The sequence below is a fragment of the Trematomus bernacchii genome, unplaced genomic scaffold (genome assembly GCF_902827165.1).
Source record: "Trematomus bernacchii unplaced genomic scaffold, fTreBer1.1, whole genome shotgun sequence".
Taxonomy (NCBI): Eukaryota; Metazoa; Chordata; class Actinopteri; order Perciformes; family Nototheniidae; genus Trematomus; species Trematomus bernacchii.
In genome coordinates, this window is record NW_022988043.1 from 6,169,436 (window position 1) to 6,183,001 (window position 13,566).

At 38.7% G+C, this 13,566-nt stretch overlaps 1 protein-coding gene across 2 annotated transcripts in view; it reads right to left on the reverse strand.

Moving 5' to 3' along the window:
- Positions 1-5,252: 5,252 nt before the first annotated feature.
- The window catches only part of pdlim5a (PDZ and LIM domain 5a), a 62,867-nt gene continuing 54,553 nt past the window's right edge, over positions 5,253-13,566 (reverse strand). Inside the window, exons 8-13 of one of the 2 annotated variants that reach the window (XM_034118767.1) lie at positions 12,407-12,489; positions 10,196-10,397; positions 9,067-9,247; positions 7,046-7,166; positions 6,725-6,840; positions 5,253-6,353 (exon numbers count right to left, since the gene is read on the reverse strand). In XM_034118767.1, coding sequence (XP_033974658.1) covers positions 6,264-6,353; positions 6,725-6,840; positions 7,046-7,166; positions 9,067-9,247; positions 10,196-10,397; positions 12,407-12,489 — 793 coding nt within the window. In that variant the 3' untranslated portion in view covers positions 5,253-6,263. The remainder of the gene's footprint in view (positions 6,354-6,724; positions 6,841-7,045; positions 7,167-9,066; positions 9,248-10,195; positions 10,398-12,406; positions 12,490-13,566) is intronic. The other variant, XM_034118768.1, reaches the window with a different exon arrangement.

The window sequence follows — 13,566 nt, forward strand, 5'->3', positions numbered from 1 at the left end:
CTTTCTTTACAAAGAAATGCAAGTTTTATTGTGAAGCATGAACTCTCGTGGAAAAGTAGTTGACCATAGAGTAGTTTTAATTTAGGTTAAAATGTAGTATCTACATTTGAACAAGATTTTTTGTAGTTGGATTTTTTTGTATACAAATTGGTAATATTTGTATGCAGGAGATTACAGCAGTTGAGCAAACCTCCAACCTGCATCACAAATGTTAAAATTAAGCCAAACCTCTTGTGCTTGCTATTTTCAGGATGACAGAGATCGGAGGCATGCTTATAAATGTGATGCAGTTTTGTTTCACACAATACAACATCTTATTATTTTTTGGTTGTCTCAGCTTTATAAGCTTTAAAGAGTTGTAAAGGCCTGTGGTAAGAAGAACAATGTTTGAAGTGGAACATTTCTATAAATCAATGTGACACTGTAATTAAGAGAGATAGATAGATCTTTGGGAAGATTGCCTCAGGCTCATGGCAGTTATCTCTTTTTGATTGTAATCACCTCCATCTAAGTTGAGGAAATTGGATATTAGAGCGGCAAAACACTGGCAAACTGTACTCAGGTGCAAATGAACAATAGCTTTGACTCTTTATGTAATCTTTGTCCTGATGTCTTTCTTATTGTTCTTCAATACATTTCTCAAGATAGGTTTACCTCAGCAAGATAATGGTGACAGTAATCAGATTCAGTGCTCAAGACATTTACGTTTCCCCCTATAAGTGGAAACGCATGAGAGGCACAGAGCCATCACAGTGTCAGATGGGAAACGTTAAGAACATGACACATTTCTGGAAATCTTCTGATCTTATAAAAGCCGAAAACTTGAGGATGTCCATTTGAGGAGCTGCCACCACAGCTCACCTTGTTGTTAGTGCAGTTAACTTCCACTGTAAACTTTCTGGCTGCCATATATAAATAAAAACAACATTCAATAAGGCTATGAGTTTCCATATAGAGGAATATGGCTTTGGACTGGTAGAATATACTGTATATGACCTTGACCTGAGAACGAATAAATCAAGCAGAATTAAAATGACATTTGATTTAAACTGAATATGGCTCAATAGGGCCTTTATGTACACATATGTAGCCTTTCACTATATTATCTGTCAATCTTTTTCTGCTTTGTTTTTCACTCATCAGACAGAAATTGAATTTGTTTTAGCAAATTTGCAATTCTTGGCGTGTAGATTAAGCACCAGCAATGTGATCTGTATTTCCAACAGTCAGAGTCAGACACCTTGTCTCACATCACAAGATGTTTGAAAGCCGTCAATTACTCAAATGCTCAATCTCCCACAGAATCTACATAACACACACACACACACACACACACACACACACACACACACACACACACACACACACACACACACACACACACACACACACACACACACACACACACACACACACACACACACACACACACACACACACACACACACACACACACACACACACACACACACACACACACACACACATGAGAAAATGAGGGAAGTGTTCTGTTTACAGCTGATGGGAAACTCAATTACACAGCCAATTGAGAATTTGTGTCTCAGATTTGCATGATGTGTTCCATCCTGACCTAAATAAGATTGCTGTTTTACTTCCACAACTGCATACACTTACTAGATTGACAAACATAGAAAAACAGTACACTGACACAGACACACTGGACCCCTTCTTCCCTTATTCATATTTGCTTTGTTGTTCCCCAGTGTTGCTGCCCCTGGACCCCCTCAGATGAGGTGAGGTAAGATTTGGAGCCACAGTATAATGCCATCTGGATATATATTCACACATGATTGCTCATGTGCACCCATACACACACACAGATATACTCTTGTCATAACCCACACTGGCTAACACCTGGACTTGGTTACTGGACTCTGAGGGAAAGTTGATGTGTGTGTGTGTGTGTGTGTGTGTGTGTGTGTGTGTGTGTGGTGTGTGTGTGTGTGTGTGTGTGTGTGTGTGTGTGTGTGTGTGTGTGTGTGTGTGTGTGTGTGTGTGTGTGTGTGTGTGTGTGTGTGTGTGTGTGTGTGTATAAGTGGGGTGAATGGGGAATACTGGGTTGTAGGTTATTCAGCGCTGGAGGCTGTGTTGAGGTTAATGTAGCTTTTTGAGCCCTTGAAGAAGGGGGCTCACTTCGCCAAGTCTCACAAATGTCAAGGTCTTGCGTGTACCTTTTTGGCTCCCAAATACAAATAATTCCTGAAGAGAGGGTTTTTCTGATGGTAACTGAGAATCATGATGGTAGGACTGTTTGTAAATAATGTTTTATAGTATACAGTGTTCAAATGTTTACAGAATTCATATTAAAAGTGTTCCGCAGATGTTTTCTACATAACAGTTTTTTAATAACATATCCAGGGAACTGATTAAACGTTGTGGAAATTAAAGTTGTCTAAATGGCATCAACTATCAACTTCTCTAATATGTCTGTGCTCTCACATCTATGATTGAGTGTGAACATTCAGTTGTTATTAAGAATGTGTCACCCATTATGTGTTATTAACTTCAACAACTAATGTGGTGAAATTCATCAGGAATGAGAGTCACAATAAAGGCTTTCTTACTATCAGTGTTTCAGTATTTAGTTTTATGTCGGCAGTTACTGCTGCCTTTTTGTCAAAGTATCTTCCTGGATGGAAAATAGATTGTTCTTTTTGCTACCCTAACAAGACATTGTTACAATAATACACACATACAGGCTACAATAAGGCATCTTGGCCACCACACATTTAACATTAAATTAAAACAAAACTTACTGCCGCCACTGTTACATTAACAGTAATGCTAGCTCACCTCTGGGACATTTTTCCAACTGCATGCCATAGGATTACGTTTTACAATGTCTTTAAATTTGAGTAGGACTATTAAACAGCACACTGGCCTGGGCTAATGACAAATGAAGTAATCCTAGACCTAGAATATTACATTTTAGATTGAGTGAGGGGGCTCAAAGTGATACTCTTCTACTGTTTGAGATAAATACAATTGTTGTGTTATTGTTTGGACTCTTCTATGTTAACAATACAGGACCAATATGATCCTCTGCACTGAGATTAATGTAAACAACGTTAATATAGAGCTATAGGCAAACTATTCAATCTGTTATCAATGAAACGCTTCTCTTCTAGGTTGTTATCATCTACAATTTGCAGTAAACTAAACCTCAAATAAATAAGTCAAACGCACGTGCAGCAGACTGTCAACAGCTAGCAAATAAAAAGAGCAACGCCTGTCACACCAAAGGTGATCCCCAACAGTCGCGACTATAAACAGACATTGTAAACGTAATACCACTCAAGAACTGTGTTATAATGACACCCGTGTTGCTCAAAGTTTACTCACCTTAAATTACGCTCTTTTCGCACTCGGTAGATTACAGATGCGGGTTGGTCTGTTTTCAGGCCAGAGTTGTGGCTTTTCTCCCTGTCTGTCTGTCTTCCTCTCGCTCTCACTCTCTCTCCTTACTCACTCACACTCAAACCCATACACACCCACGTATGCACACGCACAAACGCACACACACAAACGCACACACACGAACACACACACAGATGCACGAAGTCACACACTCGTCCCACACACGGAAACCTCTCTGCGCCTCACTCTGCTGTATGAGGGGTGATTAATGCCACCAAAAAGTGCATTAGCAAAGAGAAAAGTGTTTTAGTGCACCGGCAAGACATGCTTGCAAAAACACTCTTCTGTTGATAGATAATAAACAATTACAAAAACGTTACTGCACCGTCTCTTCATTAATATATTCTCTAGTAACCCTGTAGTCCCAGGCTTTCTACTCTAATGGCATAACCTACATTTTACAAGCTATGTAAGAAACACTAAATAAACATTGAGAAACAACATGATACATTATAAAGTAGGTAAAGCAATAAGCACAACCAATACCAAACCAGATACACTATATTAGGCTAAAAAGTATGTGACATGAACTCGTGGAGGATGATCCAGCCTGTCCCTCCTACACTTATAGTTTCGGTTTAATTCTGACACATGATCCTCCAATGTCAAAAGACTATACTATCTTCTCAAAAGGCAATTCTTACTGAAGAATGTGATGGCATTATTAAAAACTAAAAGACATGAACTCAATTGCAATACTAAAAGAATAAATGCAGTGGGACAGTACTTACCGGCGCTTCTACATTTTACTCAAATGAGTGTTGTCCTAGAAAAGGTCACAATACGTGTATTGTGACCTTTTCTAGGACAGCACATACTCTTGACTCTTGAATCAGCCAGAAGGTTTCATGAGATCTCGAAAACCTTTTCTGCTCTATTTTCACAATGAGACAAATCCCCATTCATTTTAGGGGTTGATGTTGGAATTTGTAGTGGGTTTAAATTAACATTTGGTTTGTCAATTTGTCTTGAGAAAACCTACACATTCATAGATCTTTCCTACCACGGCTTCATTCACGTCTTTATTCCACCCCAGTGAGGACGTGACCGTGTCTCCTTTGACCTTTTCTCAGCATGGTGGAGACATGCGTTAAAATCTACATTTCACACTGCTTATGTCACACTCCTCTGTACTGCCATGTGGTTCCTCAAGCAATAATACAGGAAGTTTAGTGTGGTAAGATAGTATTACACTGACTGAGAAGAAAGCAAACATAAAGAAACACAGGATTTGCCTCTAGGGGTTTTAAAAGCATCATTTATCAAACAACTCAGATAGTTCCAACTGTAGTTTGTGAGATTGAATAACTGTTTGCTATGCTCCATTACTGCTGTACACTGTACTCACCCTTTTGATCTCATTCAGACAAAAAACAAGCTTTCTTTAATGATAATCAGGTGAAATTAATAAAGATGAGTTTTGCTACCATTTGTTCTGGTGTTAGAAAACCAAAGATAATAGACCATAGCAACAAAATGTCTATTTGTCTACCCCCCTCCACATCCATTCCCTGCACCATTCCCTAAAAAGCAAAAACCCAGTTCCCTAAACAGTAAATTTATTTATTTTTGCAGATAACACATATCTTACCTCTAAAAACAGAATAAAATACTGTTTACTACAATAAGAATATGTTTGACCCTATTTTCCTGCAGGCCATGACATAAAGAGCTTTTAACTTTTATAAATGCATCAAGCAGAAATGTATGCATGTTATTATACCATTGAAAATAAATATTTATATTATAATATGAGGTAAAATACTAAAAATATGAATATGACAAATTATACAATATGGCACTCAATACTATGCAACAATCAAAACATATCAGTGTATCAAAATAAGGAGAAATACATAGATATACATAATGCAGGCTTTATATTTGGTTATATTGTAATTAATCTACATGTCATCTATGAGCCATTTAGGTAATGAATTGTTTTGAAACTGGTAACATTTAACAAGTAACACATGAGAACATAAAATACATTAAATTATTTAAGAAAACAAGAGTTTTACCATAACATCAGACATCCAGCTCACCTGTATTAAAACAAGTGATATAAGAATTGTCGGAGTGTATTTTGTTTTAATAGCTGCAGATCAGATTGTTACATTTGATTCCAGCGACACAAACATTCACACAAACAATAAACTCATGAAATAATTGTCCAATAACCTGCTCTTACTGTGTTCCCATAGAATAGATATTAATATATGGTATATTTTCACGCATTTCTGGTACTGTATAATTTCAAGTGTTGTGTGAATCAAAAGGTTACTACCCAAGCGTCTTTGTACATTGATTTACAATACTCAATATGATGTTATTAAAAGGTTCTTACCTCTGAGATACAAATTTAAAAAAGAATAAAGAAAAAGAGACTAGGATCAAAACATTATTTGTATTATTAAATGTATGACTTTCAGGATTTCTGGTGGTTGAAAACAGACATTGCACTAATAGCAGAAAAAACGCTCTACTTTTTAATGCGTGAGAACAAAAATCCAGATAAAAATCTCTATTTTTGATGTAAGATGATAAAAACAAGGATTCTTTACTGCCAGCTTTGCTGCTTATAGAAGAAAATGGATAGGAAAGTCTGGTAGTTTTTAACTTACAATGGTTCTGTGTCCCATAGAAGGATAAGTTCACTTTTGCAAACATGGTAGTGTTTTCCTTATTCTGGCTGCTATGTTACTATGTAAGTAGTGCTTGACTTTTACTGTCCCATGAACTTTTAAGAGGCCTTCCCACCCCATTAAGCAAGGGGGAATGTATAGCTAGAAATTGTGTAAGGAAAGTCCAACATCACTGAACAATCATATCTTCAGTGTGTGAGCATGTTTCTTGCAAAGAGGTTTGTCCTTCTTGGAGAAAAAGGTCTGGCCTTCCAGAGTAGTGCAGCACACCTGAGGAAAAAGAATACACACACATGAGTAAGAACTTTAAAACTCTTCAATAATGATGAAAAATAAACAATACCATTACTTTATAATATGTATCAAGTTCAACATGATGTATTGAAAGACAAGTGGTTTAAAAAAAGGTTAAGCGATTGTCAAAAGTCTAGGTTGGAAAGTGGCATGGTGGTCATCGTTGTACATTGAATCAATAATGACCCAGGATAACGCCCCTGCTGTTCTATGCAAAGTTTGCAAATGTTGTGTCTCTTTTATATTCAAGCTCAGTCTTGCCCTCATCGTTCAAAGTTGGGCAGGTCATATGGATAGGAGTGTCTTAATTAACTGTACAGTGAATATACTGTGAGGCTTTCACTTACAGCGCAGACGAAGCAGTTATCATGCCAGGTGTAACCAAGGGCCTCTAGGAACTTGTCTCCAGCCTCAACGGGGAACTCACAGCCATGGCAGCTGGTACCGAACATACTGTAAAAATCTTTTTTCAGACAAAACAACATAGCATGTTATTTACAGAAAAGAGCATCAATGCTTTTCTTTGGTTATTATTTTCACTAAAATAAATTCTAATCATAACAGAGAGTCACTTGTGTCCATTTACAGACTTCTGTCTTCTATCCTGAGACATCCTTCATCAGCATGTGTCCAATCAACTTATTATTATGAGAGTCCTCATCACTTACCTTGTTCACAGTATGGCTCTCCTTCCTCCAGGTGGAAGGTGTTGTTTCTGATTGGCTGCTGACAGGTAGCGCACAGAAAGCAGTGGACATGCCACGTCTGTTTGAGGGCATTTATCACCTCCTGGATGCAAAAATAAAACACTGTTGTTAGTTGGAAGCATAACACAGTTCATTATGAGCACTGGTCTCTGTTTTTGTTCGTCTAATAGTACAATTAGATCAAGGATGCTTAAACGTTTTATTGGATGTTACCTTGCTAATTGGGGAATTGTTTGTTAAACAGCTTGTTTATGTAATGTGTGAACAAAAATCATTCCAATTCTATTATCAATCCAAATTGGATCAAAATGGATAAAAGTGTCTGTTTTACATTTGCCAGGAATGCACACCGACTTACCTACAGTCTGTTCTTTTCACATTTAAATGTAATATTTTTTCTTGTGTGGCCACATGACCTGGCTTAAAATAGACAAACTGCTTCCTTTCCCACCCTTAAACTGTGAGAACACGACAGGACAGGGAATCAATGAAAAGTTGGTGGGCCAGAGTGAAATAAAGGATTAGAGGAGAGGGAGTGAGAAAACAGGTTAATAAGAAGCCGTAAGCTGGTTGAAGATGTGTGAGAAATAGAGGGTTGAAAGGGATTGAGGGTAAAGAGGTTAGAACACGTGAGGGATGAATGTCAGTGCTGTTATGAGAGCAGCCATCTCAGCTTCCTGACGCTCTGGGTTCATGCTACACCTGCAGCCTCAAGGCCTCTAAGCCTAATTCTCCTAACACCCGAACATACACCACATTCCTGAGTTTCAGTGGTGGTCACTATAGAAAATTCCCTAGCCTTCCTACATGGGCCTTTTATGAATTTGTCTTGCATTTTCAGGTATTTTATTGTTACCATAAAAGGGACACTTTGATGATGTTTACACCTTAACATTTAATATCCCTTTATTATTTTGTCTCATATTGGCTCTTGATAAACAAAGCAAGAAGTAATTATAGAGACAAATCCCATAGCAATGAAGCCTTGTATGACCATATCAGTTCAAGTATAGGTTTGCATGTTGTGTCAACCACTTTTATTAAGTAGGATGTTTTAAATACGGGCTTCTGTACTGTAGCTTTCATTTTTATAGTAAAGTATCTTGCATTTGGGAGCTACTTCATGTTATTATAATCCTACATTGCAACCAACAGTAGTTATGCACCCAATTTATCATTTCAAACCCTTCAACATACAACAACAGTGAGGACACTGAAACATTTTAATCAAGTTGATGCACCAGTCTGTACAAACCATTAAAGAAATAAGGTCAGATATGTGTGACGGGTTTGCACTGAATTCCACAGAGGAGGAGTATCCCTTTTTGTCTCCAAAAAAACAGAGGCCTGTACTACGAATCCAGTTCAACATACCCTGGAAATGTTTGAGTTACCCAGCTTACCTAACCCAAAACAAACGCGCTCTCGCTAAGCGGTCCTACTGTACGACGCTGGTTATCAACTCGGTAACTCAAGCCCGGTGTGCCCTATCTAGTTATGTGCGCGTTCACATGAAAGGGGCGGGGTTAGCAACATTTGACCAATCACAAACATTGACAAGCGTACTGACAGCGCAGTGTCATACTTCCTGAATGAAAAGTGAACTATAATATTAGACAAATATGAAGTAGTTAAACTTTAAACATCCATGGCTTAAACACTTTATCCAGGATAAAAGCCACATAGTTGTACCTGCAAGGTGAATACAGCTGGTAAAAGAAAAATTGTTTGAAAAATTGTTTGAATGCGTACATTAACAGGTTTATGATATCACTGCCCCTAAGACACGAGTGGATCTGACTTTAATTACAATTGACTCGAGTGTTTCGTCAACTTAATGTGTTGCTTAATGTGTTGCTTAAAATAACACACACACACACACACACACACACACACACACACACACACACACACACACACACACACACACACACACACACACACACACACACACACACACACACACACACACACACACTCACCCCAAGTATCTTGTCCTGGCAGCGGCTGCATGTTGGAGCGAGGAAGTCTTCATAGCAATGTTCACAGTAGACAGTGCCCTGTTCTTCCACAAAGCCTATATCTGCCAGGGATTTACGGCAGTGGGTACAGTTAAATTCCTCCTTATGCCATGACTTTCCCAATGCTACCAAAAATGGCCCTCTGGGTGAAAAAAGGACAAGCAAAGACAAATGGATAAGTTTAAAATCAACCTTTTATTTTTTATTTACCTGAAGTTACAAGAAGAACAGTCCAAAGTGTATGTTTTTCAAATTAAAGACATTGAAAGCAGTCCATGTCTTTCTCAAATGAAGGACATACACAATGAATAGATTATCAAAATTGCTCGATCAACTAATCATATTCTACTCAGGTCAATAAAGGCTGCCTCAAAAACAAGTATCAGATTCTAGAAATCCGATGTGTTGATGTCACTGAAGCTTTACTGTGACAATCATCCTCTGTGTCCACTGTGACAGCACTTTGGCACTGTCCACTCTGATGATTAGTTAAAGTAGGAAAACAACACAGACTAATTTACTGCACACAATAGTGGCACAAGCCTGGCAGCTTTTAGCATGTGAGCTACCCTATCCTTAGTGATATGTAATGTAAGGTGACACAAGTTGGGAAATAACGCTTGTGTTAAGGCAGTCATGAGAAGAGCAGGATAACCAAGACTTGGTATCAGATCATACAGTATCATGTGTGTATACATCAATAGTTTCAGTCAGATCTTTGTAGTTCTACAGTTTCATACACAGATTATTTACTCGAGATGGTTTCCAGTTAATTATTTTAAGTGCCTAACTGGGATGCTGAATAATTTAGATATGGAAATATGTTCCAATCGTGACTTGATTAAGAACAATTGGATATCTGGGCAGCCAAGTGAAGTAACAGGCCTCTTTTTTAAGGAATGGTGAGCAAGCAGTATTTGGGCTGATGACAGAGACCGTGATTCTTTATTTGTAATATCTCCACACTGCTATCAAGAAAAATAGGATAGTAGGTTAATTGAGGTAATTTAGATAATCCATTCAGAGATTCTTACTGGGTTCCTAAGTTGTAAATGACATTATTAGCCAAAGTAAAGAATGTGACTCTCACCTGATGACCATATTGCAGTGGGCACACATGGGCGTACGAAAACCAGCAGGGATGTGTTCTGCCATCTGGACCAGGGTGTCCTCATCTTTAGGATGGGGCTGAGGTAAAGGCCGGGTTGGGACAGGACCCCTGGGGACACTGGCACTTCCATTACCCTTTATACCAGAAGACGGGGTGATTAAACCAGCCTTTGGGACTCGACCTGAAGAAGATACAAAAGAGATAAAGATAATAGAAACTGGAGGAACAAAAAATTAAATAAAAATACAAGCACTTATAGAAACACAAAGCTCTGTGTTTTCTTCTTAGGTGTGTAAGTTATTTGACCTCTAACCTCTTGACTATACACCCAGCAGGTGTCAGGGTGGTGCACGCAGCTGGGTGACTACTGTTGTCAACAACCATGAATTCACCACATCAATCTACAACTTTGACACATGCCTATGGCATATGTGCGTTCATACACATGGCCACGCACGAGCGAACACACACACACACACACACACACACACACACACACACACACACACACACACACACACACACACACACACACACACACACACACACACACAAAGACCTTCCCTCAGCTAAAACCTAAACCAACACCTGGCTAAACATATAGCCTGGCCTTTGATCTTCAGACTGTGGATGAAGATTTGTTTTTATATGCACATGGGGAGGAACGGACTACTTTTGGAGCTTGGCTTTACCATTACCGTGTAATGTTTAAATGTGTCTGTTTGGCTTAGGAACAGGGCAGGTTTTCCATGAAATGTTGGGGCTAGTCAGGTATTCTTTTACATTTTGCATTTTTACAATTGCAGTATTTTTTAAACTGACACTCGAGAAGCAAAACCTCAAACCAGATTTGCTCATCTCCAAGCACATTTTCAGCCTCTCATTTTAAGATTATCAGCAAACATGTCGAACAGTCGATTTGTACACAACTGCTGCCAAGGAGCAACATTATTATTTATTTGGAGGCGTTTTTAGACCAACTAATGGATGAAAGACCATGTGGTCTGATGAGTGGCTGATACATAAGGGAGAGAACTGGCGGAAAGGAGAGAACTTGTGATTTTAGATTGGATGGAATAAAAGTTGAAGCAGTTAAATAGGCAGATAGAAACATTTTTGGGGTACAAATACAGTATGTTAAACTGAACAATTAATGTTCTCAGAAACTGTGAGCCCCAGTGCAGTAGAGTGGAGTAGGTTAGTTGTTCGGCAGCACTGTGGTTTGCCTTTAAAACTGTATTCATAACTCCCATACATAACATAAGTCTTCAGTAAATATTATCTTTCTTACGGAGTAGAAGTGCTGCACGTGTTACTGAGCAAAGTGCCACAGGCAGAGCGGGACTTTCTTGCCTGCTTAATGGGGTTCCACAGAGGAAAAAGACGAGAAAAGAAAAAGAAAGTCTGCAATGACCTATTTCACAACATATGTCACGCTTGGTCCATGGAAAAATAAGCCTCTTTCCCTCTCGCTAAATGGCTGCAACAACATTAAATCTAACAGCAGTAAATCAGTTTTACACTATGTCAGGATTTCAAACCAAACATTTTTTGTGAGAACAAAAATAACATTTTCGTTACTGTAAGGGGGGTTATATGAATCAATCAAAATACATAATAAAAAAAGGATTTAGTTCAATTCCTAAATTAATTAATTTTTACGAATCTATTTCAGGGACTCATTTACAGTAAGGTACCCACTATGACTTGTGCTAAGAAAACATGTGAGGCACCAGTCTGATTATACTCCATTAGTACATTTTGTGAAAAGATTCCACGACATTCCTACAGTAAAAGCCACTGACACGTAGGCAAATATACTTTAACTGTATTTAGTAACAGATTCAAGCAGCAATGTACTTTCCTACAGACTTCATGAAGCAGTAGGCTCGATGAACATGAAGGCATTCTTAAATCATTGAAACCCATGTATCATGTATTCTGTATTCTTTTATGCCCACAAAGGCGGATATGTTATTTCTAATATCCTATATTAATATTTTACGCGCGCACGCACGCACACGCACACGCACGCACACACACACACACACACACACACACACACACACACACACACACACACACACACACACACACACACACACACACACACACACACACACAACACACACACACACACACACACACACACACACACACACACACACACACACACACACACGTGTTTACCCTGGATTGCAGGCGGTCCTTTGGTCATGGTTTTGATAACTGCTGACTCATGGCTGCTGAGTTCTGGCTCCTTTCCCTCCTCACTGTAAATGGAATGGAAATTATATTCTGATCAATTAATGGGAAAACGTTGTGTAATTAACATTAGAAACAAATTCCCCCTACACAAACTCAGTATTCAGTGCTTGAATTGCAAAATGCATGGTTACTATCCACTCAATCAGAATGGTTGGTATGTACTGTGACTTATGTGCCTTAGTCCTTTTTTTTCCAAAATGTAATTCCCAGCAAAATATCACTGAGAGCCTACTGTACGAATAGCCATTAGAAAAAAATCCTGTCAGGTAGACAGGAAAAAGACATCAGCACAGTCTCGTTATTCAAGTTTCTGTCAAAATACAGTAAGACGGATTCCAGACCACCTACCTGATGACAGAGCGGAGAAAAAATATTGTACCAAACAAAACACTGCATGCAGTTTCAGCCAACACAGTACAGTACTCAACTTCACGGAGCAATTCCTACATGTGAGTACACACTCACAACAATGTGCCATGTGCCACTTCACAGCAGAACAGAGTCCAGGCCACCGGCCTGATGATGGATGGGAAACGAGTTTGCACAGCACTAATGATACAGCAAACTCATTCAAAAATGATGCCAGCATATCAATTCCCATGACCTAACAGAGAGAAACGGACTACGGTGCAGTGAAATATATCATAGTGTAATGAACTAGTGCCCATTCCAGATGTGCTGTAGACAGATGCCAGACTCCGAGAACTAATAATGGGGGTGGAGAGAGCTCTTATGGTGCGGTAAAGAGTTCACATTATTCAATGCATAATATTGTTTTCACAACTATTGTACACAGGTATTGTTTTAACCTCCCTTTATACTTTAAATGTCTCCTAAGAATGCACAAAGTTCAGGCTTATACGCTAAAGTGATGTCACAACTAGGCAAACTGAATAAGTCCCCACAGGAACATGGGCAGTCCATTTTCATGGGCCCCAAGAAATAGACCTGAAATTCACATTTGGGTCAAAGGCTGAGTAATTTTAAGAGACTTTGCAGTAAAATCTATTGGTGATCACATGAAACGATGCCAGAACACTAATTTAATAACATAGACAAACTGAGCCTTGCATAGAGATATG